This window comes from Castor canadensis, chromosome 4 (assembly GCF_047511655.1).
Source record: "Castor canadensis chromosome 4, mCasCan1.hap1v2, whole genome shotgun sequence".
NCBI lineage: Eukaryota > Metazoa > Chordata > Mammalia > Rodentia > Castoridae > Castor > Castor canadensis.
This window is the reverse complement of record NC_133389.1, coordinates 156590489-156613252: the sequence shown is the minus strand read 5'-3', so window position 1 is coordinate 156613252 and position 22764 is coordinate 156590489. Positions and strand designations below refer to the sequence as shown.

The window sequence follows — 22764 nt, the reverse complement described above, 5'->3', positions numbered from 1 at the left end:
GAATTTCTAAGGACCTCACCTGTGGTAGTGGAGTGTGGGCTATTTAGGATGACAGAAAACACAAGTTCTTGAACATTACAGAGTAGACTACTATTTAAGAACTTTTATTTAAGGACTGATGTGGACTACTACTGCGGGGGACCAAACTGCCATGAGCCTCAAGTGCTCTGGAGACCAGTGGCCAGGATTGCCTTTCTCAGGGAGATCCTTTTAGGTGATAAAAGTGGGAATAAATGATAGAAAGTTGGTTGAGTCTCTATCTTTATTCTGTTCCCTCAGGACACCAGTTAATAAGCACCTGTCATGGAAGTGTGAAGAAGGGCGGGTTTTGTTCATCTTAGTAGTACTCAGAGCACTTGATGCAGTACAGACTGCTGAGAAGAAGCAGGCAGGTGTTTGCATCTGTTGAACATGGGCAGGTGTGAGCAGCCAGGGCAGACTATTTGTCTTGAGAAGAGGCTCCGTTTCGCTCCTTTCTGATGAGTGTGAATCAGTGTCTCCTCAGAGCTAAAACTTGAACTCAGGAGAAATGAAGATAGAGCCTTTGACCTAATAAGGTGGCATTTTTCCTGGAAAATCAGCTCAAGTGTTCCCTGGAATTCCCAGATTCAGTAATAGCTTATTCACTCAACTAATATATTTGGGGTTTTTTTAATTATAATTTTTTTAGGGTATATTTATTATATGGGGAGGGGAACTCACAGTGACAGTTCCAGTTAGGCTTATATTATACATTGGTTAGATCATCCGATCCTCTCTCTGGCCTTAACCCCTACCCACCCCACTTAAGCAATTGCAAGAGGTTTCTTTGTTCTCTTTCATGTAAGTATATGAAGTCCATCAACCATATACCCTCACCTTAATCTCCTTCATTCACCCTCCCCCCATGCTAGTATCCCCTACACACACTGTACCTATTTTACAATCTCATCTTTTAGTATTAATATTTAAGTTGATGTTCAAAGGGGTTTCTCTACATATCCCTGTTGTGGGTATACTTTATTTTGTTCCATTCAATACCTTTCATTATTCTCCCTTACTCCTTTACCTCCCACTCCCCTGTTTTTTCAGCAGCTTTATATTTTGGATGCTTTTCCAGGCACTTTGCTGGGTGCTGGGGAGTCATTGGCAAATAAGACCAAGTCCCTATTCTCCTGGAACTTCCATTCTAGTAGGAAAAGGTAGATGATAAACATGAAAACACATAACAGATCTTTCCAGGACCTAGTAAACACTAAAAAGCTAATAAAACAAGGTAGTGTGGTGGAGATCAGGTAGGATGTTTGGGCCACTTTAGCTAGTCAGGTCAAAGCAGGGCTTTCTGAGTAGGAAACAATGACAGATTAAAAGTATATAGCTGTGTGGTGTCCTGGGTGCTCAATTCTGGGATGCAGAAAGGCAGGCAGTAGGACTTGGAGAAAGGTCTGAGTGGGGTGCAAGGGAGGAGTGGGGGTGGGGGACATGAAAGTGAGGCAGGCTGTGCAGGGGCTTGTGGCCATGGAAAGGAATTAACAGTGGTGGCAGTCCATCCACAAAGTACCAGCAAGGAACTTGAACTGGAAGGAGTCTTTGAGAATGTGGTTCTTTCATTTTACAGAGAAGCAAGTGAATTCCTGCTCAGGATCAGTAGCTTACTGGAAAGAGGAGGGGCTGTGTGGAAAGGGGAGGGGCTGTGTGGAGAGGGAGGTATTGAACCTGATTCCAGGGTTCTTTCACCAATAAAAATGAGAGTTGAAAGCAGCATTGTGTTCACTTGTCTTCATTGCTTCTCTTCCTGATGCTTTCTGGAATCCCCAGGAGGAAAAAGGAGGTGGCAGAGAGAGGGGGACTTTCTCTGGAGTATGGAAGTAGCTCTTACTTTTCCACACAGGTACATACTCTCAGGGCTGCTCTGTGATCTTGAACTTGCCTCTCAATTTAGAATACTACATCTGTCCCAAACTGTAAACACTTACATTTTTTCTCAAGTGAAAAACATTGAAAAAACAATCAAGTAACACAACTAAAGCTCAAAATGTCAATGTATCACATAAGAAATTGTGACGAATTTTTGGTTGGACCCTGCCTACCCAGGATTGTGATCACTGTTGACTTCCTAATTGGATGGAGCATTGCTTCATTCATTCATTCATTCATTTTTTAGCAAGTGTTTGGGGCAGGCCACTAGTAAGGAACGGGTCCAGGTATCTAAGGAGCCCACATGCTAGTGCAATTTACATTTTAGATGCTGGCAAGGCTGATATCCATGGGGAGGCAGGAAATGAAAGTTTCATCTCATTCTGTAAACTTGGATTATGGAGTGTCTTAGACTTTATAACCGAGAGTCTGAGATTTCTGTTCAGAGGAGAGTTCAAGGCCCACCTTCTTTCAGATTGTCCACAACTCCTTCTCATCACCACTTGATTGACAGCAGAGCCACAAGTCTGCCCCTCTGACCCTGTTTTGAATGAGCAGGTGTCAGTTTTTACACTTTTGTTACTATTTCAGGGCATTGTAGAATTCCAGATGATTAGGTCCTTTAGAAGTTCAGCCTGCTCTCTTGGCAGATGAGAAAACTCAATCCAGAGAGGTTAAGGTCACTCAATCATATAGCTACCTTAAATATTTTGGTAAATCACTTTCAAGTGTCTTAAGTAAAAGTACAACCATCCATGAAAGACAAAATGGCATGGAGCTTGTGTTTTACTGTTTTTGGCAGCCATTTGGCATGGTCTGAGTTGTAGAACATTCTTTTTGGTGTCTCCACATTGTCTTTAACATTTCCACACTGGAGGTTCCTGAAAGCTCTCAGTTTTGAAAGTATTCTCTGTGATCACCAGCCACTAAATTGCATCTACCACTGAGGGCCCCAGTGGGCTGTGAACCTGTTGTTCTTGAGGAATTCAAGCTGTGAGTAGGAGAGGGAGGGAGGGAGAACACTACACGTATGCAACTGTGCCATGAGTCAAAGAAGTAATTGTATAAAATCTGTGTGTTTTTAATGGAAGGTAGGAGAAGGGTGTATTTAATTAACCCAACTTAGAAGGGAATAACAATGTTCCAGGAGAGAAGTCAATGAAATGAGTTTGCCTTAAAAAAAAAAAAAAAAAAAAAGAAAGAAAGAAAAAATAGAAAAGAAATCCCAGTAGCCTGAGTCAGCCTGGGCAAGTGACTTGGGAGAGGAAGGGGAGATGATGTCATTGTTTGGGTATGTTCCCATCTTGGCCAGTGAGAGTAAAGGGGCCCAGGGAGTTTGAGGAGGGTGTGTAAGTGTGTGTGCAAAGTTAATAGGAATGAGTGTGTGTAGGGGGGTCATGTAAGAGTGGGCTATAAAACAGGATTAATAACCCCTTGTCAGACCTTTCCCTGTTACTGTGTTTTGCAGTAATTTGGGTTTGAATGAGGGCCCTCTAGCCAATTAATGTTTATTTGTTTCTTTTGGCAAGACCTGTTGGGGGAAGGGATAAGATTGGTGAGTTGAAATTTTTTGTTTTGTTTTTGTATTTTGGAAGGAGAGGCGAGTAATGTGAGTTTGGGTTTTCAATGATGACTCCCCCCTCCCCCCGTTACGAGGCAGGAGGCAAGACATGGCCAGCTGGTGCCTTGAACTGACACAGGTGCAGAGGCTGTGGGGGGTGGGGAGCCAAGAATAATTACAGGTTTCTGAAGCATCAGGCCCTGCCTGACACAAGCACTCGTCAAGAAAAATGCTCTTTATGGAAAATTAATGGTGAAGCTGCAAACCCGTCAGGCCCATTGTTGTTCTTGGGAAGCCAGCACTCCACAGAGGGAGGCCTTCCCCCCAGATCTGTGGGCTCTTGTGAGGAGCTGGGACAGAGCCCTCCTTCCCAGGCAGCACCAGTTGGCACGGTCATAAGCCATGGTGGAGTTTTCCTTTAGGACTTATCTCTTCTGTATTTTTTCTTGTTTAAGTTTACTTTCAGTCCAGATCTCGCTCTTTGCTCTTGATAGTAGTATGCATAGGATTATTTCCCATTGACTCTTAAGGTATGAGTTTCATTTTGCCCTTGGAAATGTGATAACTACACCAGGGACATCTACTGAAACCTCTTTTAAGCTATGAATTAGCAAATGATTTCATTGGGATAGCAGATGCAGGCGTTTTCTATGACCCGGCTGTGCATACATGAGCCTTGCTGTCTCATGACCACTCTGGAGATGGAGCTTAATTCCATTCCAGTTGCCAAGGGACTCTTTGAAGGGCCTCACTGCAAAGTTGAGGCCAAATCGATAGACTTCAAGTCGGTGTGTTCTGAGAGAAACATGCAGAAAAACAACATGGAACCACATGAGGAAGGTCTGTTCTTGGGCCATCTTCTCCCTAATGAACACTTTTCATTTGAGGACCCCAGACATTATGAACGCCAGTGTCTACCTTCAAGGAGCGTTAAGACCTGGGCTGCAGCTCCCATCTCTGCCCAGGTTGACTGACTTTAAGTTCTTTACAGCTTACTTTAACATTTAATTTTGATTTGAGTTGTTTTGGTGATTTCTTTTATGCATTGCAACTAAGGAATCCTAGGAAGATGAAAGGAGTATTTGAGGTGGCTTTGCATCATGTACCCAGGGAAAGTAATTTCAAAGACATCATCCTCTCCCTAGGCCTTTAATCTTGTCTCCTTCCTCCCCAGTCTCCCCAAGGAAAAATATACAAACATATTTTTTTTGTATGTTGGAAATAATTTGGGGAGGAGAAACACTGAAGCGGTTTTGATAAAAGTTTCCCAACTTTCATCTTTGTTTAGAATTAAATTAATTTTCACAGCATTGTCTCCCAGAATTTTCAAATTACTAGAGGGAGATGTTTAATTTAGTTTCAGCTCCAGCAACCAGTTGATGTGAGAAACAGTAGAGAGGAACACAATCTAACGTTGAATGTAGTACCATGGTTATTTTGTGGAGTTCAGCAATTCTGACAGTAATGTGTAATACTATTGTACCTCTGGGCTGTGCTATTGATGTGGGTTTTTTTTTTTTAACTTAATAGCTAAAAAATGCAGTAAGAAGAGATTTTTCACTTATACTGTACGCTTGCTTACCTGCATTTTCTAGACAAAATTCATTCTTTCCTAAACTTCTACCCTAACATTGTACACAATGTCTGGTGACAAAAATCAACAAAAAGTGAACATTTGCTTAAAATTGTTTTAGGATTCACTGTCTAAGTCTTCTGTCACTGATTCATAGGCCTTTTCTAAGCAGGTTCAATGTGACCATCCTCCTCCTCAAACTCTCTTTAAAATGTTGAAGCCCAGTGAGGGAGGCAACAGAGTTCAAGTGCTTTGCAACTGAAGCTGTCTTACAGGCTTACTGAGTTCATCAATTGTGGCGCTTTTTTCCTCTCTCCCACCCCCTGAGAAAAATGGTACCAGATCTCTCTGGCTATTTTTCCCACTTCCTTTCTCATCTTTCAACTGTGAGCTAATTTTAAAAGGATAGAAACACGTCAGAATCATTATACCATATCACTCTTTGAATGGGGAACACCACAAAGTTCCCATCAATATCAATCTTTGCAATGCTTAAATTGATTTCAGGAGTTAGAGGAATCCATCGTTTTTTGCTAAAAAGTGTGACATGTAAAGCATACCTACAATATTAGAAATGAATGAGCATTTTCGAAGATGACTTGAAAACAGAAACTCAAATTTCCCTCCCATTAGTAGCTTGTTTTGGGTCATTCTGGATTTCCATTCTGGGATGTGTAAGGAGATTTGAAAGCACAAAAAGTAATTGAGCTTTTGGACCCTCCCAGGAGAATGCAAAGGATTCATTCCCTTTTTCTGTACTTTAGACTCTTTGGGGACTGTGGCACCATGGTTAATAGCACGTGACAAAACCACACATAATAATTGGCAGAAAGAGGCTCCCATGGGCTGCCAAGTGCAGTACAAGTGTGTGTAATTATCTGGGTGGAGATTCTTTTTTGGAACTAGAATTCACCCCTTCCTCTCCAGAACATCGTTGTTGTCATTGTCATTGTCATCAGCTTTCATCAAGTCAATGTCTGATCTCAGAGGAAGCATGACTTTGCAAGGTTCAAAAAGTGGAAAACTGCACTTTTCCATATTTTTGCATCTATATTCTTTCACAGATTTGTTTTATTCCTTTGTACATTTAACTCTTGGCCCTTTTCAATGAAATGGATGGAATGATTCAGATTAAGGGCAGCTGCCAAAATGGACCACAAATGACTGATAATTGACTGGCAACATAGGTAGGAATAGTGGCCGTTTATGTCTTTGACTCTGTTAATATTCTAGAAAAAAATCATCAACAAAATTCAATTTGTTTTATTTTCATTTTTTAAAATTTACCAATTTGAGTGTGCAGGGATCCAAAGGCTCCAAATAATTATTCATTATAGCATAGATATCAAGTGGTGGCAAAAATATTGCACCTATGACTTTGTCTTTGTTCAAATTAAAAGATACAGAAATAAAAATCAGAATTTTTTTTGTGTTATAAACACCTTGAAAAGCTGTGGCATGAGAGTTGGACATGGTGGTTCATGCCTGTAATCCCAGAGTTCAAGGTCAACCTAGACTACTAGTGAGTTCCATTCCAACTTGAGCTACATAGCAAGACCCCATCTCAAGCAACAACAAAAACCAGTAAAAAGGACAATAAGAAAAGAAAAGGAGTGGCATTGAGGAACTTATACTAAAGTCTCCCCTCATTGTTTTTAAGATCCTCATTTAAAAATCAGACATCCTTTTAATCTGTCAAGTCTTAGATTCATTTTGGAGATGCATTTCATCGTCCTGGCTTGAGGTGGGTGTCTTTCAACATTTCGCAATTGACACATTTTCTTTACTCTCTTTTTTTCTAGACCAGTTTCCTGTTGGAAATAGACTTCATGTTAAACTTTGAGTGAAGTAATGATTAGTGGGAGGGAAGGAGAGATTTCAAGCATATGGGCAGGAGAGAAAGCAAAGAGAGGAAAGCTAGGTGGTGGAAACCTTTGGGGCAGTGTTGTAGGGGAGATGGTAACGGTGGCAGGAGATGTTTGCCATCCTGATGACATAAGGACAGGTTAAACAAAAGCTGTTTGGTAACTTTGGCATCGTGCCCATACATGAACATTTTTCTTGAGCTCATGAAAGTAACTGTTTGTTTATAGCAGGGAGATTTTTACAAACCTGGTGTGTACTGGAAGGCTTGAATTAGCCTGTCCTTTTTCAATGTCTGCCTCTGAAACCTATCATAGAGTAGATATGGTAGTAATAGCATTGACATATTTTCTTTTTTAACTTGGTCTTGGATTATTACTTTTCATAAGCATGTGTGAACAAATAGAAAGGCTATGAAAAGCATATTAAAAGAGCTTTTAAGGCGATCAAATCAAAACCAGTTTCAGGCAATGTTAGGAAACTAGGAGAAGAAGCTGTGCGTTTCAGCATTGAGATCTCAGAGTCTTCACAAAGCTCATTTGGTGACTCATAGACAGATAAGAAAATCACTTTGCAACCAGGTGTGGTAGTATCCAACTGTAATCCCAGCTACTTGGAAGACAAAGGTAAGAGGATTGCAGTCCCAGGGTAGCCCACACAAAGTTAGCAAGAGAGTCTGTCAAGAAACAAATTAAAGAAAATAGGGCCAGGGGGCATAGCTCAAGTGGAGCATGAGGCCCTGAGTTCAATTCCCGGTACCATTAAAAAAATCATTTTTCACTTGGGAACATTTCCTTCTCATTGCTGACCAGTGGAGTTTTCACAAGGTGGGAGATTGATCCCATGACTCAAACCTTAAGTTGTGTGTTAGGTTGTTAGGTCAGGCTGACGGAAGCCTTCTGTCTCCAGGGTGAGATATCAGACAAGCACCATCTATGTCATTAAACTCATGTCTACTGGCTCAGATTGGGAGGATGCTTGCTCGAGTGTCATTGGATCAGTGGATCTCTGGTTCTGGTGGATAAACAAACATTTGAACTCTGTATCCAAATTTACCATCTAGAGATGCTCCTAGTTTACTGATGTTTGCCCCTCCCATCTAACTGACCACAGTACAATTAGCATTACCAGGAAAATTATCATTGATATTGTACCATTAAGTAGTCTGTACACTTCATTTGAATTACAGTATTTCCCAACCCATGTGCTTTTATTGGTTCAGGAACCAGGCCAGATCCATTGTGTTAAGCGGTCATATCCCGCTGCCTCCTCTAATCTGTGACAGCTTCTCAGCCTTTAGGACCTTGACACTTGTAGAGAAAAATGGCCAGTTGTTTTGTAGATTGGTCTTCAGTTTGAATCTGTGTGATCTTTTCTCATGATTAGATTGAGTTTATGCATATTTGGCAGAAATATCACAGAGTAATGTTGTACCCTTTTGGGAATATCATATTGGGGTGCATGTTATCAACATGACTTATTACTGGTGCTGTTAGTTTTGATCAAGTGGGCCAGGTGGAATCTGCCAGATTTCTCCACTGCAAAGTTATTTTTGTCTTTATAATGAACAAATATCTCATTGGAGGGATAGCTTGAGAGTAGACAGAAGATATCTTGTTTCTTATACTTTCATCTCCTAATTTCAGGGTTCATTGATGGTCTTTACTTGATATCAGAGAATTGAGCCTTTCCCTCTGCTTCTTTATTCTTTATTTATATCAGTATGGGGTTTTATTAATCCATTTTTATTATCCCTTTTTGTTTCTCAATATGGTCTAGATTTGGCTATGAAGAGATCCTTTAATCTTCTGGTATAATAAGCCATTCTAAGATTATCTAGATTTTGCCCCACTCCTTTTTTTTTCTGATGGTGCTGGGGCGTTGAACTCAGGGCCTCAAGCTTATTTAGCAAGCACTCTATCACTTGAACCACTTCTCCAGCCCTTTTTGCTTTAGTTTATTTTTCATAGAGGGTCTACTATTTTTTGCCTGGGCTAGCCTCAGACCAGCTATGCCTTCCCCACAGCTGGGACTATAGAGGTGTTCTACCATGCTCATCTTGTTTTCTGAGATCAGCTCTCAGTAACTTTTTTGCTTGGGCTGGCCTTGGGCCACCAACCTTCTGTCTCCATCTTCTGACGTCCATCACTGTGCCTGGCCTGCCCCAGTCCTTGAAACAACATTTCTCCAAGGAGCCTGGCCTCCCTTTACTGGATATTGACAGTTAAAAACCACGATCTCTGTGATCATTGCTATGGGGGTGTCTTTGCTTGGCTCTTTGAGTGGATGGAGTTAGGAAATACGTGTATGAATGTAATAAATATACACATGTATTTCTAAATATGCTGTATATGTGTGTATTAAAATGTGAGTAAATACTGATACTTTAAATTCCAGTTAAACGTGGGCATTGATTAAGAAAGTTCTCATGATTGTTTACAAATGACTTTGGAAATAAACATTCTCTTTGACTCAGAGTAATCTCATCTGAAAGTTCTCTTCATCCTTCACATTCTAATCTCCATACTCTTGATGAGAAAATCCTTAAACTTCTCACCTAGGTTCTGGTTGATAAGATCTTCTCCATCTAGGCTTCATCACCAGCAGAAATGATTAAAAAAGTGGATTTCTCTAATCAAAAATCATTCCCCAGTGACTTCACAGGGTTCTCTGTCCCTTCTGGATGGGTGCTGATGCTTCTCTAAGTCAGAGGGGGACTAAGAATGAGAGTGAGGTCGCTCTATGTTTAGATCATAAGTTTGAGTTGTGTGCTCCTGGGATGCAAACCAGGGCATTCTAGGAAGATTATTTTTTAATCATTCCACAAGAGTGTGTAAATGTGTTTAGAATATTTCGGCTCCTCAGAACTCTGAATATGAATAGATCTGAGCCTTCTAACAATTAATTTGTTAGTGCCTTTCAGACCTTTGAGCAGGAAAGTTGATAAGCTACACTAAGCTCTATCTATTGACAGTGGCACTTGGGTTTGTGAATTCATCCTTAGTGTGGGAGGCAGGGAATGACCTCAGGGGCATCCTATAACCCATGATTCAGCTGGTTTTTGCCTGGAACTTAACTGCGTCTCAAAATTCTGGTTCTTCTTTTTGGGCAAATCTCAAGAAGCATTATAATTGTGTTCCAAAGACATGTATTAGTGGTCATTTCTAAGATTGCCAGCCTCAGCAAGATAGACCATATTCTGGGCCATAATGTAAACCTCAATAAATTTAAAAGGATTGAGATCCTAAAAAGAATGTTATCTGATCACAAAGACATCAAACTAAAAATCAATATTTAGAACATCCCAAAATATGTGGAAATTAAATAACACAGTTCTTACTTCATTCCAGTAATGATGGGTTCTCCTACTGAAAACAAGTATAAAATAATGAGCATACCTGAAAAAAAGCATGTACCTGAAAGAACTGGAGGGTCAACAGAAGTAGGTAGATTTTAGTGACAAATAGACATTCAGAGGAGGAGAATAGAACTCTATGAATATGTTGCCAATATTTGGAAATTTAACTAGGTACCAAGGCAGGAGATCAGAAGATGGCTTCTAAAGAGTGAAGGAGGTAGAATGACCAAAGTATACAGTTAATTGTATGTGTGGCAAACATCATGTGCCAGGCACTGGTTTAAAAGGGAAAGGAAAAGCTTAAGAGATGTTTCCGGAATAGGATTTTGTTGTCCAGAAGTGAATAGACTGGAGCTGATAGTGAGGATCCAGTGTTAGAGAGAAGTAAATGACATTTTTAGCAATGAGATGGAAAAAAGAATTTTGAGATATGGAAAGGGGCATTTGAGGATAATGTAAATTATCCTACTACCTGAGAAGGTGGTAGGATTGGAGTATTGGTTTCTAATATACGTGCTTGGAAGCTGAGCCAGAGCTATTATTTAATCAATCAGTAAAACAGAATCAAAACATACTTTTCCAATAAGTTTTCCTTGATGAATATACCTCTATATTAGAGGACAGAGTTCATTACCCACTCATCCTTTAACAATTTGCCACTCACTTTATAGTGTGTTACTCATTTGGTATCACATTGCTTTGTGAATATGTCACTTCGCTTGTGATTTGTTTATTCTGCATCTACATACCATGGATCATGTCTTTTCCTTCTAATACATATAAAGCATGGTAGTTGAATGAATGCTTGTGATATGTTGAATGAAAATTGGAACCATTCATTAGTTCAGACCATTAGAAATCAATCATGAAGTTCAAAGTTGATTCATGGTTAAGAATCTGGTTTTCTTATTCAGTAACACAGAGTTTAACCAGAAGTCTGATTAAAAAACAATCTTTTGAAATGTCACCAAAATAAAATCCTTGACAGATACAACATGAATAGGTATATCATTAAAATAAATTCTTAACAGAATAAAAGCCTAGTATCTGAACATTGGTTGAAAACATAGAAGCTTTATGGCGTCAGTAAATTTGGAGCTAGTTACATTTTAAATTTGCCATTAGTGTTTCTTTGTTGAAGCCCAGAGACAGAGCAAATTGAGCTGATGGTGCAGGTTAGCAACATCATTTTATACAAGAATCTAGAGTAGCGGAATTTTCAAGAGAGAAGAGCTTTAGCATACAAACTCCATAAGTATCTACTTTCGCCACAAAAGTGCTTCTGTCATTTTATGAGGACTTATAAACATTGTGGATGATGAAACTAAACTTTTTGGTTCTACTGTTTATCAGGTGACAATTTTATGTTGAGCTATATAAGGTCCTATCTGTATAGGTCTTGGTAGCTGTATTTACACTTACTTTTACTGTGCAATCACAGATGCAAACCATTGTAAAGGAGTCCATGTCCCTTGCCACATGTAGTAATGGTATTTGTAATAATTTACTGTGAACAATAGGGGTTTGTCTTGTGCCTCAAAGGCTTAATAGTAGGCATTCTTTACAATAATATCCATTCCTTCTGGCCCAGGAATCCATGCCCAAAGCAGGACTTGCTCTCAGCTCATTGCTGCCGAGGTCACCTCTTAGTTTGAGTGACCATGGTTTGATCTTTAGAGCAAATTGGAGATTTGACTCTCTTTGAGACTTGTTCATGTCTCTTTTGAACATTGAAATGGGACATGAAAAGTTGTGTCTGTTTCTCTTTGGAGATTCCATTGGAATTCCATTGAAATTCCTAGGGATGTTGTACATCTTCCCTGCTGAATCAGATTGAGGGGGTAGGAGATCATGATTTTATAATTCGGTGTTCTCTGGGATTTTGAAGGTGTAAGGTAGTCATTTCGGGGCTCTAGTTCTCCTTCAGCTACAGTAGGTGAAGTCATCTGATGTGACCCTTCTGAAGTATTCAGAAATAAATGACAAGGTCAGACCTTTCAGCCAGAGCATTTCAGATCCCAGCTATGAAACCATCCCCTGATCTTCCACCCCTCTGCCAGTCAACATGTGGCCTCCTGGTGTTCTTTGCCTCTGATGGTTATTTTCTCCCTCCCTCCTTCCTCTCTGCAGACATGCCTTGAATTGGAACGCTACCTACAGACGGAGCCTAGGCGGATCTCAGAGACCTTTGGTGAGGACTTAGACTGCTTCCTCCATGCCTCCCCTCCTCCATGCATTGAGGAAAGCTTCCGGCGCCTAGACCCCTTGCTGCTCCCAGTGGAAGCCACCATCTGCGAGAAGAGCTCTGCAGTGGACATTTTGCTCTCTCGGGACAAGTTGCTTTCTGAGACTTGCCTCAGCCTCCAGCCAACCAGCTCTTCTCTAGACAGTTATACAGCCGTCAACCAGGCCCAGCTCAACGCAGTGACCTCATTAACGCCCCCATCGTCCCCAGAGCTCAGCCGCCATCTGGTCAAAACCTCACAGACTCTCTCAGCCGTGGATGGCACGGTGACGTTGAAACTGGTGGCTAAGAAGGCCGCACTCAGCTCAGTCAAGGTGGGAGGGGTGGCGGCAGCAGCAGCAGCTGTGGCACCAGCTGGGACAGTTAAGAGTGGACAGAGCGACAGTGAACAAGGAGGGGTAGGGGCTGAGGCATGCCCTGAAAACAAGAAGAGGGTTCATCGCTGTCAGTTTAACGGGTGCCGGAAAGTTTATACAAAAAGCTCCCACTTAAAGGCCCACCAGAGGACTCACACAGGTAGTGGTACAAGTTGGCCGCACGTGGTTTCTTCCTCTTTTCCCTGCGTTAGCTGTGTGGTGGGATAGGCTCCTCTTTGGTCTAAGAAGCAGCTGCCAAGCTCCCCAGAAAGTGATAGAGAGGCAGGAGGGCCAGGGTGGGGAAGCAGAGTGACTCACTCCTTACTCTTAAGATCGCAGGGTGTCCCCAGCACAGGACAGGGGTTTGTCACTGGCGACTGAGAGCTGCTTTCAGGCTGATGGAAGGGGGCTCTGGTAATGTGACTCATAGATGTATGTGATACAGTTTCTTGTCCCTTCACTGGCACTTGTCATTGTTTTGTGAGTGTTGCTCTGCAGGTTTGATCAACACTGGAATCTAAGGAGGTACATTTGAAAGCATTTACAGTCAAACAAGGTGGCCAGGGTATCCCTATTCACTCTTTTGCCAGCATCCCTGATTTTTCATCAAAGTCACCAACAGCAGGAGGGTTTCAGAGTTCATTAGATGTGATCATTCTATAATTAATTGGCATCTCCTCTTTTGCATTGTTCTCTGGCGCGTGCTTTATGGAGAGATGGCAGAATTGCTTTTTAATGAGCTTGTTACTGAGAAGTTGCTAAAGTGATTACATTGCAATGTGTGTGGTATGGATGGGTGGGGGAGGGATGGGGACTATGTATTTTACTCAGTACTTCTGTGTGATTCCAAGGAATCAAATTGATTTTTGGAACAGTGAAATCATTTGGAAGAGTGAGGTTCACACAGAAAAGGGAGAGATTGACATTTTCCTTAAGACTCTCTGTTTTCAGCTTTGAGGTTGGAGCTTGGGGGGCAGTTGTCTCTCCTTGGTCTGCGAGAGTACCACTAGCAGCAATTACTGTGATCAGTGGTTTTTAAGTGGGTTACTAACAGTGTGTTACTTGTATGGCTTTTGCATACTGCTTAAGGAAAATCCCCAAAGGTATAAATGGCAGAATAAGAGCATTTTAAGAGAAAAGTGGGTGATAACATTTGTGGTAGGAGAAGTATCTGGTGCTCTGTGGGGGTTTGCGGACTGTGCCTCCATGGAAGTGTGCACCAGAAAAATCACTGGCTAGAAAACCAGAGCAACTTGGCTTTGAGTTCTACTCTGTGACCATGAGTGTGTCCTTTATTTCCCTGGGCCTCGTTTTCTATACTGGTCAGATAGTTTGGCTCTTAAGGCAATCAGCTCTGATGCTCTCATGGTCCATGAAATATCTCTGGGTGGTACTGAAGAACTTTCCTAAAGTAGGATGCATAGTGTTTGTCTAGAAATAGTCAACATGACTCCCAGGGGCTGTTGAGAACTGGTACTGCTTCCTTCCATACCAACTTAGACTGTACTTCTGTGACTGAGCTTAGTTTCCCATACAGCTCTACTTGACGTATGGGATAGTCTCCTAACAGAATTTTTGAACCCTGTGGCTCAGGTGTAGAGCTGCATTCCTGGTTTCCCATCAGAATCCTGGTTCAAGTTCTTCTACTCCACGTTTACCACACTAGTGTTTTCCGCTATTATCAGTCTTTTCTCTCTCTGTGTTGTTCTAAAAGTAATTTTTATATAGATTCATTTCTTTCTAAAGTCACTGAGTCAAGAATAAGACATGATTTATATCCTGTCCCTATCTCCAACCCAGAAGTCAGGGAAAGATGAGGCAAGAATGGTGAGATTTGTTGGGGCTGTAGAATTTGTATGGATACCTTTCTGAAGGCAAGCTACATCCTACCTTGTATGGAAGCTGGATAGTTCTGGGGAAGCAGAAATTCTTTTGGGAATCCAAAGCATTTTCTTCTCTCTCTTCTCCCCAACAGAGATTCAAAACAGTAACTGATCAAATTGATGCTTTATTTGCTGCTTTTGTTTCTCCAGTCAGAGCAGTCACCAAGGTGGAGCTTATTATGGTACTTAGCACCTATGGCCACTTGCCTTATGGACTGAAGGGGTAGGCTCCTCCCCATAGGGAATTTACTGAAGGAGTCACCATGCATTACTAGAAAGGTAGCATTGTGGAGTAGTTAACAGCAGAGTTCTGTAGTCAGGTAGACTTGGGCTTATGTTCTGCCTCTACCACGTCTAGATTTATGGCCTGTATAAATTACTTAATCTGCTCTGAGTCTCAGTTTCCTCATCTGTAAAATCAGGACAATTACATCTACCTCATATATTGTTTTTGAAGATTGAATAAGCAAATTATTTGGTAGATGGTAAGAACTCTTTAGTAATTGTAATAGAATTGTTGTAGTTATTACTATTGTTACTGACATTGATTAGTGATAACTGAGTATAAAACAGCTTTATGTAAACTAGAAATGAGCCAGTTAGCCAGAGTTATATACAAGTTAAGTATCCCTAATCTGAAAATCAAAAATGCTCCAGAATCGAAAGCTTGAGAATCCACAGAACACTACAAGTAGAAAGTCCTGTAGCTTACCTCATGGGACAAGTCACAGTCAAAATGTAGGCACACTAAAAATATTGTATAAAATTAACTTCAGGCTAGGTGTATAAACTGTATATGAAACATAAATGAATTTTGTGTGTAGACTTGGGTCCCCTTCCCAAGATAGCTGATTGTATGTGTCCAAGTATTTCAGAATCAGAAAAATACAATGCTTGAGACATTGCTGGTTCCAAGCGTTTCAGATAAGAGAAACTCAACCTGTTCCACCAACAATTAAGCTTTCCTTTCTTCACTCCCAATGGCTGATCAGTGGGGTGTGAGGTGATGGTGTTTATGGACACCAGTTTTGGAGGGTGAAACAGTCCTGCATTAGCCCATGAAGGTTGGCAGTAAAGTAGAGCTTGACTTTACTGAGACTACACAGGAAGCAATGGCGTGTATCTTACACAAGCATTCTGCCTATGAACCCTTCCTTCACGGATGAGCGTAGAAGGAAGAGTAAGTGTTGTAAGAAAGGCAGATGGATGAGAGGGGAGGTAGGGATAGGGATGGAGGGTAGGAGAGGGAATATGAATTAATTTGGATTAAATGGATGAGAATCAGAAGTATTTATTTGGAATTGGTGTGAATGGGGCACATGGGGAACTGAAAACAAAGGTGATAATTTATGTGGTGTGGATGAACTAAGAATAATGAAACAAGCAGGAAGGATGGAATCAAATTAAGTGCAAACATATAAAGGAAATGGGCTGGTAAAAGCTCGAGGGCAAAGGTGTGTGGATGAGAATTGGGGTGGGAAAGAGCCTACTGATATAAGGAGTGGAGCAGGGAGAGCTGCAGACTAAATGTTGAAATGAAGTTTTTGAAAACAGGCTGTGGATGGATTCAGGCAAGCTGTTTCAGCATAGGATTCAACTTTAATTCATTGGAAATACTTCTTATCTTTCAGTTAGAGAGGTATTTTGGAACAGAAAAAAAGGAGATAAGAAAACCATTGCAGAGAGAGTGGGAAAATACTGGCACTTTGTTCATCATCATCATATATATATATATGTCATATCTCCTTTGTATGGTAATATGTTGCAAAGGAGACACAGCTGCAAAAATGAAATGAAATGAAATAAAAAGTGAGTCTTTCTCTTCTGTTCATAAAGAGAAACAGTACATTGTTGGTGACATGGATTTGCTTGCATTGAGAAAGTTTTTAAAAATGTTATTCATTTAATTTTTATATAGATAGAATTTACTGAGTTGGAAAAGATGTGCATTTTTTTTCCTTCTATAGCTTTTTTATGAAGATGCTGAATCCTTCAAAGTTTTTGCCCTGGAGGATATTAGGCAATGAGGTGATTTTTTTTTTTTATAAAGGTAGCAGATGTTCAAGTTGGTAGCTGGGACATAAATACTGGTTGCCCAAGGAGGTGAAGTTAGGGATGGAGACTGAGGGCGGAGGTGGAAGAAAATGAAGCTGGGAAGGGAACAAAGGGAATATTGGCAAGTAACAGGCTCTGAATGGAAGGAAGCATAGGAAAATGGACATATGGTTTATCCATTCAGAAGAGCACTTAGTGCTGGCATGAGCGTAAAAATGTCTCTTTGCAGCCAAGGCTTGCACACCTTTGTCTCCCACTCTGTTTTCTGCTCTTTGAAAAAAAAATGTATATTTTAATAATTCAACCATTATGATCCCATCTTTTTGGAGTCAGGCTAACCAATTCTTGTGTTTTGATGCATGAGGAAACTTCACCTCCAATATTTAAAAAAAAATCTCTTTATTTTGCTAATTTTCAGCAAAACATAATTTGTTAAAGCATCAGTAGTTTCTTTACAAAAAGAGAAAGAACTGTTTTCCATGTTTCTTCTTGATTACTTCTCAGAAGAAGGGAAAACCTGAAAGGAAATGGTGCTTTGTGCTGAGAAGACTTGTCTAACTTGGAAATTCACATAAAAGCCTGGCCACATTTATATTACGAAGAGTGAGTCAGGTTGGTTAAAGTCAGGACAAAGGCCAGCAACTAAATTTTGGGGTCTTGGTCACTGGGGAGGGAGAGGTAAAGACACCAGGCTCTCTTGGCTGCTACTGGCACATTCTTTCTTTAGGCCAGAGTTGCTGGAACCTAATGTGCACTGATGATAGATTTTGCTTTGGAGGGCATAAACAGGATGCTTTTCAGGTAATGTTAATATAATTGTGTAGTTTGCTTAGCATTTTACATCTGCTTTAGAGCAAGTGTAATTGAATCAAGAGGTGGCATAATCTCTCAGTTTAATCTGGATTGATATAAGGGGCTAAAATATTTCAAACAAAAGGACAAGTGCAGTGTTTAGGAGGCAAACTGAAGTGTTTATATTATATACATAACAAAATTATTTAAAATTTGAAATATCTTTTATTTTACTTGGTCACCCAATACTATTAAAGCACTTGCTTTATGCCAGGCATTGTTTTACTTCTTTTATAAATGTTAATCCTTTCAATTCTCATCTTAAATAATATAAGTCTTATCTTACCTTGTTTTACAGATGAGGAAGATGAAATGACCCAGAGAGGTCAACTGATTTGTTCAGTCACACAGCTCATAGGTGGTTAGACACGGCTTTGAACCAAACAGTATTGCTCACATCTGATCTCTTAATTTTCATGCTAATGATGGAGGGAAAGTAAAATGGATTTTTTTCATATTCCATTCCTAAGAGGAAATGAAAAAATATAGCTTAAATACAAATAGACAATGAAAACTAACTTAAATAAATAGATAAGAGTTAAGAGAGTTCTCAAGTGCATTGTCTCACCAGGTGACTAGAACAGGAACAAGGAAATTACAAAGCTGTGGTTGTCCATTTCCAGGTCTATCCATTGTGGTGGCTGTTGTAGCTACCATAATTATGGTCATCACTATTACCATTCTTTTAGCCATAAGATTAAGGAGAGACCTTTTTTTGTAAAAGTCCCTGTTCACTCATTAAAGTGACAAGCATTAATCTCTATCCCTGTGAAATACAAAGGCACATAGAGAAGAAACTGAGGACTAGAAATGTAAAAATGCTAGGCACACTCCCATTTGCAGAATTGAAACTTGGCCCATGTTTCCTGTCCCTTAGGTGTGTATCCTATTTAATAGGTCATCTTGCTTCTTATTTTCTGTATTTGTTCTTCATTCATTCCACAAACAGGTATAAAGTGACCATAGGTGTGGGACACTGTGCCATAGAGTAGCTGTCAAAGGAGAATAAGGCAGGCTGTTCTGAGGAGTCTGAAGGGAGGCTGGGCATAGAATGAGAGCAAAGGCTTATATCAGTAGTAGGAGGCAGCATGAAAGACTCAGGAGTAAAAAGTCACTTTTCTCTTCCTGGACAGGGTGCTTATGGAGGCTGTTCATCTTTTATATGATGCCAATGAGATAATACAGTAATTTATATGAATAGAAGACCTAGTCCAAGGTCAGGCATATCAGCAGGATAAAATTAAATACCCCAGTGTCACACTGCAGGGGGCCAATGGTCCTCCTCCCCATAGATAAGAATTCTTTGAATTTATACAATAGCAACTGAAATGGGGCAATTTTAAGACATTAAAGGGCCTTTAAGATGCTGAGACACATAGCTGCTAATGAAGTTTATCCATGTATTGAGGCAGAAACTCATTAAACCTCTATTATGGGATGGAAACTAGAATAAGGGTTAAATGCTCAGTTCACAAGGTGGAGAGAGTTTAATGGGCCAGTCTGATAGTTTGAATTTAGCATATTCAGGAACTTAACAGGAGTTTGAAAAGAAGGGCTGTGAAATGAGGTCATGGAAAATAACCGATGGTTGGATTTTATGATTTAGGAAATTCTTAGAACTTCACCACAAGATAATTTAGTAATATGATAGCTCTTGACATTTCTGAAGATAAATTTATGTAAATACATATTTAGTACAATGGCTTAAACCCAGAATATACACAATAAACACATTAATTTTATCATTTTACTATGGTAATAAATATAGGCTTTATGGGACGCCAATTCCAGATGTCCTTTTAATGGATGATTAGTAGTCATACAGTAAATAAGTATGTTAGGATAATAATCAAGAAAGAAGAAAAACCATGAAATTAATGAGGGCTTCAATATAAACAATTAATAGTTTTTAACACTAACTATACTAGACACTATTCCCTCTCCCATCTTTTAGACTTTTTGATAGTTTCATGAAGTCTTTGTATTTGGAATGTGCTCTCTAGAGAGAAGATAGAATGATGAGGGTGAGAAGTTGTCTTTGTTATAGTGAAAGTGTTGATGATAACACAGTGATGATGGCTGTTCTGAGCAAATTATATTGGGAGGTTTGAGTGAAGTTAAATAGAGCTTTGTAAGAAAAGAAGGCTAAGAAGATGTTATAAGAACTTACAGGTAGTAGGCAATAATTTTCATATGTCTCTTGAAGTTGAAACAATAATGGAGTGATGCTGTTTGAATTAGGAAAAAAGTAGAGCTGAAGAAAGACATGTAATTTACAAAACCCTTTTATTGTTAAGCTTGGGAATGAACCTCCTTTTTTAAAAAAATGTTAAAATAAAAGATATTTATAAAATTATATGTCTTTCTTTGAAAATTATTCTGTTTGAATTTAGTTGCAATTACAGTTGAAACCTTGGTAATGGATCATAGGGAAACAAACTTTTCACATAAGGAAGTTCCTTCAGATAAGCCAATGGGACTGTTTGGGATCCAGCCTATCATGGGCTCTGCTATGCTATGTGGGTACCAAATGGGAACAGCTTAATCCTCCCCAATCAGGCAAATTCTATTTGTCCCTACCCTAATGGAGGCAAACTGGGTGACCATGGGAAAGCTAGTTCCTAAAAGATCAGTTCATTTCTTCTGCCTTCTCCACATAAGCACTTAACATGATACCCTCCCATATTCCTCTGTTCCTGTCGTTGTGGCCTTTCTTTACTCTCCTTTACATCTGGATCTGGTAGCAACACACTGTTGATTGGTAGATTACATATCTGTTAACCAAAGAAACACGTTAGTTTCTTTTTATTATTTTCTTAATTCTCTGAGAGACTAGAATTTCAAGAGTCTTCAAATGGGAGCCATGATGGGAGCATTAGAAGCTCCCCATCCCCAGCCTGTTCCCCTTCTCTCCCTACTGGGTTTTTTGAGTAACTTCTTTCCAACAATTTGTTCAAGTAATATATTGACATGACAGTTACCAAGCTAAATGTCGATATAGAGAAGACCATTCAAAGTAATCAAAAGGTGGTCACATTTTAATGTGCTGGTTATTTGGCCAATCAAGGCTGGAGTTATTCCCCATTCCTGTGGTCTCATACTCAGGCACCAGTAAAGGACCTTACTAGCTTAAGTAATTTAGGAATGACTGCAGTGACAATAAGCTTATCATGGTGTGTCCCATATTTCTCTTTCCCTTAATTTTTCCTTCACCATTTATGCTTATGGAGGTAGGTTAAATCAGGGATTGACCCAGGATTGGACTCTATAACCTTTCAGGGAATGGATGGGTAGGGTGTGCCCCATTGTCATCTTCTTACAAAGGCTGGGTCCCACTTTGTATTATGTCAAGCCTCCTTGGCAGATCCCCTTCTTTTTTGACTCTTGTATCTTTTCTTCCATTCAGGTAAGATCTCTTTTATTCTTGCTTACAAAATAAATATATTTGTAACTTAAAACTCTTTTATGTTATAAACCATGCATCTTGTATCATAAAACATACACTTAGGCTTCTTTTGTTGTTTCTATCTTTGGAATGTATCCTCTTGTCATTACCATAATTAACATTGAACCTATGGAATTCAGTAAAATGGTGCAATAATGTTCTCAGGCAAACAATATAAAAGTTTGTAAAATACCCAAGTGTATTGGGATGGAATAGTTTTACCTGTTTTCCTGGATGAGCTAAAGATAATAAAAACATGTAATCCTTTTGTTTGCAGGTAGGGAGGTAGAAACCATTCTCAGTTGAGAATGTCCTACCTCTATGTAGAGAATTGCCCAATTAGGTGTGTTAGTGTATCTGACATCTTCCTTTGGAGCCCTTGCTGTATTCATATCACAGATGGCTGAAAGAAACACTGTAGATTGTTCCAGCATTGAAGCCAGTGTTAAATGAGGGAGATCCTAGGAGTCTGTTGGATGCTTTAAGAAGTGTAGAATTATATACTGTGTTTGCTAATGAATAGAACAAGAAAAAGGTTGGCTCTGGTACATATTCTACTGTATATAAACAACAAAATGTGATAGGGAATAGATTTTAGAATAACCATAGTCATCATCTTTAAGTTTTCTATCTTCATTTTGTGTATTCTGGTAGTTTAATGTCACCTCAGTGGAATTCATTGCTTGATGGTGAACCTATAACACGATGTTTTGAATCCCTTTAATACCTCAACATTCTTCACTTGTGCTCAACTTGTAGAAAGAAATAATGATTCTTCACATTGAATTCTCAATTGATCATAAGCCTGTTGAAACTAGTATTGGTATTTTAGAAAGAGCAACAAAAGATACATCTCCCTTCTCTGATGTAGATAATAAGACATTTTATGATCCTGGTGTTCAGGAGAGGGTATCAGAAAATCAATATGAATAAATTCAAGTACACAGAGGATTCAACCCATTTGAAAATGTAGCAGATGGCAAAATGATAGTATGTATTATTAAATATTCTTTGTTTCACTCACATATAAATATAGGTGTATATAGAAAAGGTATCCTAGGTTTCTGATACATTTAGGCAGATGGTGATTGCTGGCTTTTTTGTTTTTACATTCTTTGTTGTTGTTTAGTATCTCGAGGCTTACAACTAAACTGAATTTGAAACTAAATACTGTCATTACAGAAGATTTTTTTCTGAGTTCTTCCAATTTCTCTGGGGACAAAATAATGGTTGCTTGAAGCAGTGGAGAAACAGTAATTAGGGCAAATAGTAATACTGTGCATGATTGAGGAAAATGTGAGGAGGGGGGAGAAAATGCAACAGACAGACTTGTTCAGCTTGTTACTAAGAAACCACATCAGCATTAAATACAGTGTGCTAATTGGCTATCCTGTTTCTGCCTGGGTACCAGCCTGGGCCTGCTACACAGCTGTTTCTGCTCTTTCTGGTTGCTAGGTAACTGCATCATTCCCCCTCCCGCTTTGTATTCTGGAGGGTAATTGGCTACTTCTGCTCCTGGTGTTGCTGCTGGGTACCAGTCTGGGCCTGCTGCTCTGCTGTTTTCCTGAGGGATTTAATGGGGGGAGGGGAGGAAGAGGGAGAGGAAGATATGCTGGCAATTAATGGAGCATAAGTGCAAATTCTACACAATGTCTGGCACCTGCGTCCCCTTGTCCT

General features: G+C 39.8%; 1 protein-coding gene across 5 annotated transcripts in view; it reads left to right on the top strand.

Annotated features, from left to right (window-relative positions):
* Klf7 (KLF transcription factor 7) overlaps window positions 1–22764 on the top strand; it is an 85034-nt gene that overhangs the window by 29870 nt on the left and 32400 nt on the right. For 3 of the 5 annotated variants that reach the window (XM_074071567.1, XM_074071564.1, XM_074071566.1), the window contains one exon: window positions 12382–13015. In XM_074071567.1, coding sequence (XP_073927668.1) covers window positions 12382–13015 — 634 coding nt within the window. The remainder of the gene's footprint in view (window positions 1–12381; window positions 13016–22764) is intronic. The other 2 variants (XM_020172233.2, XM_020172230.2) reach the window with 2 other exon arrangements.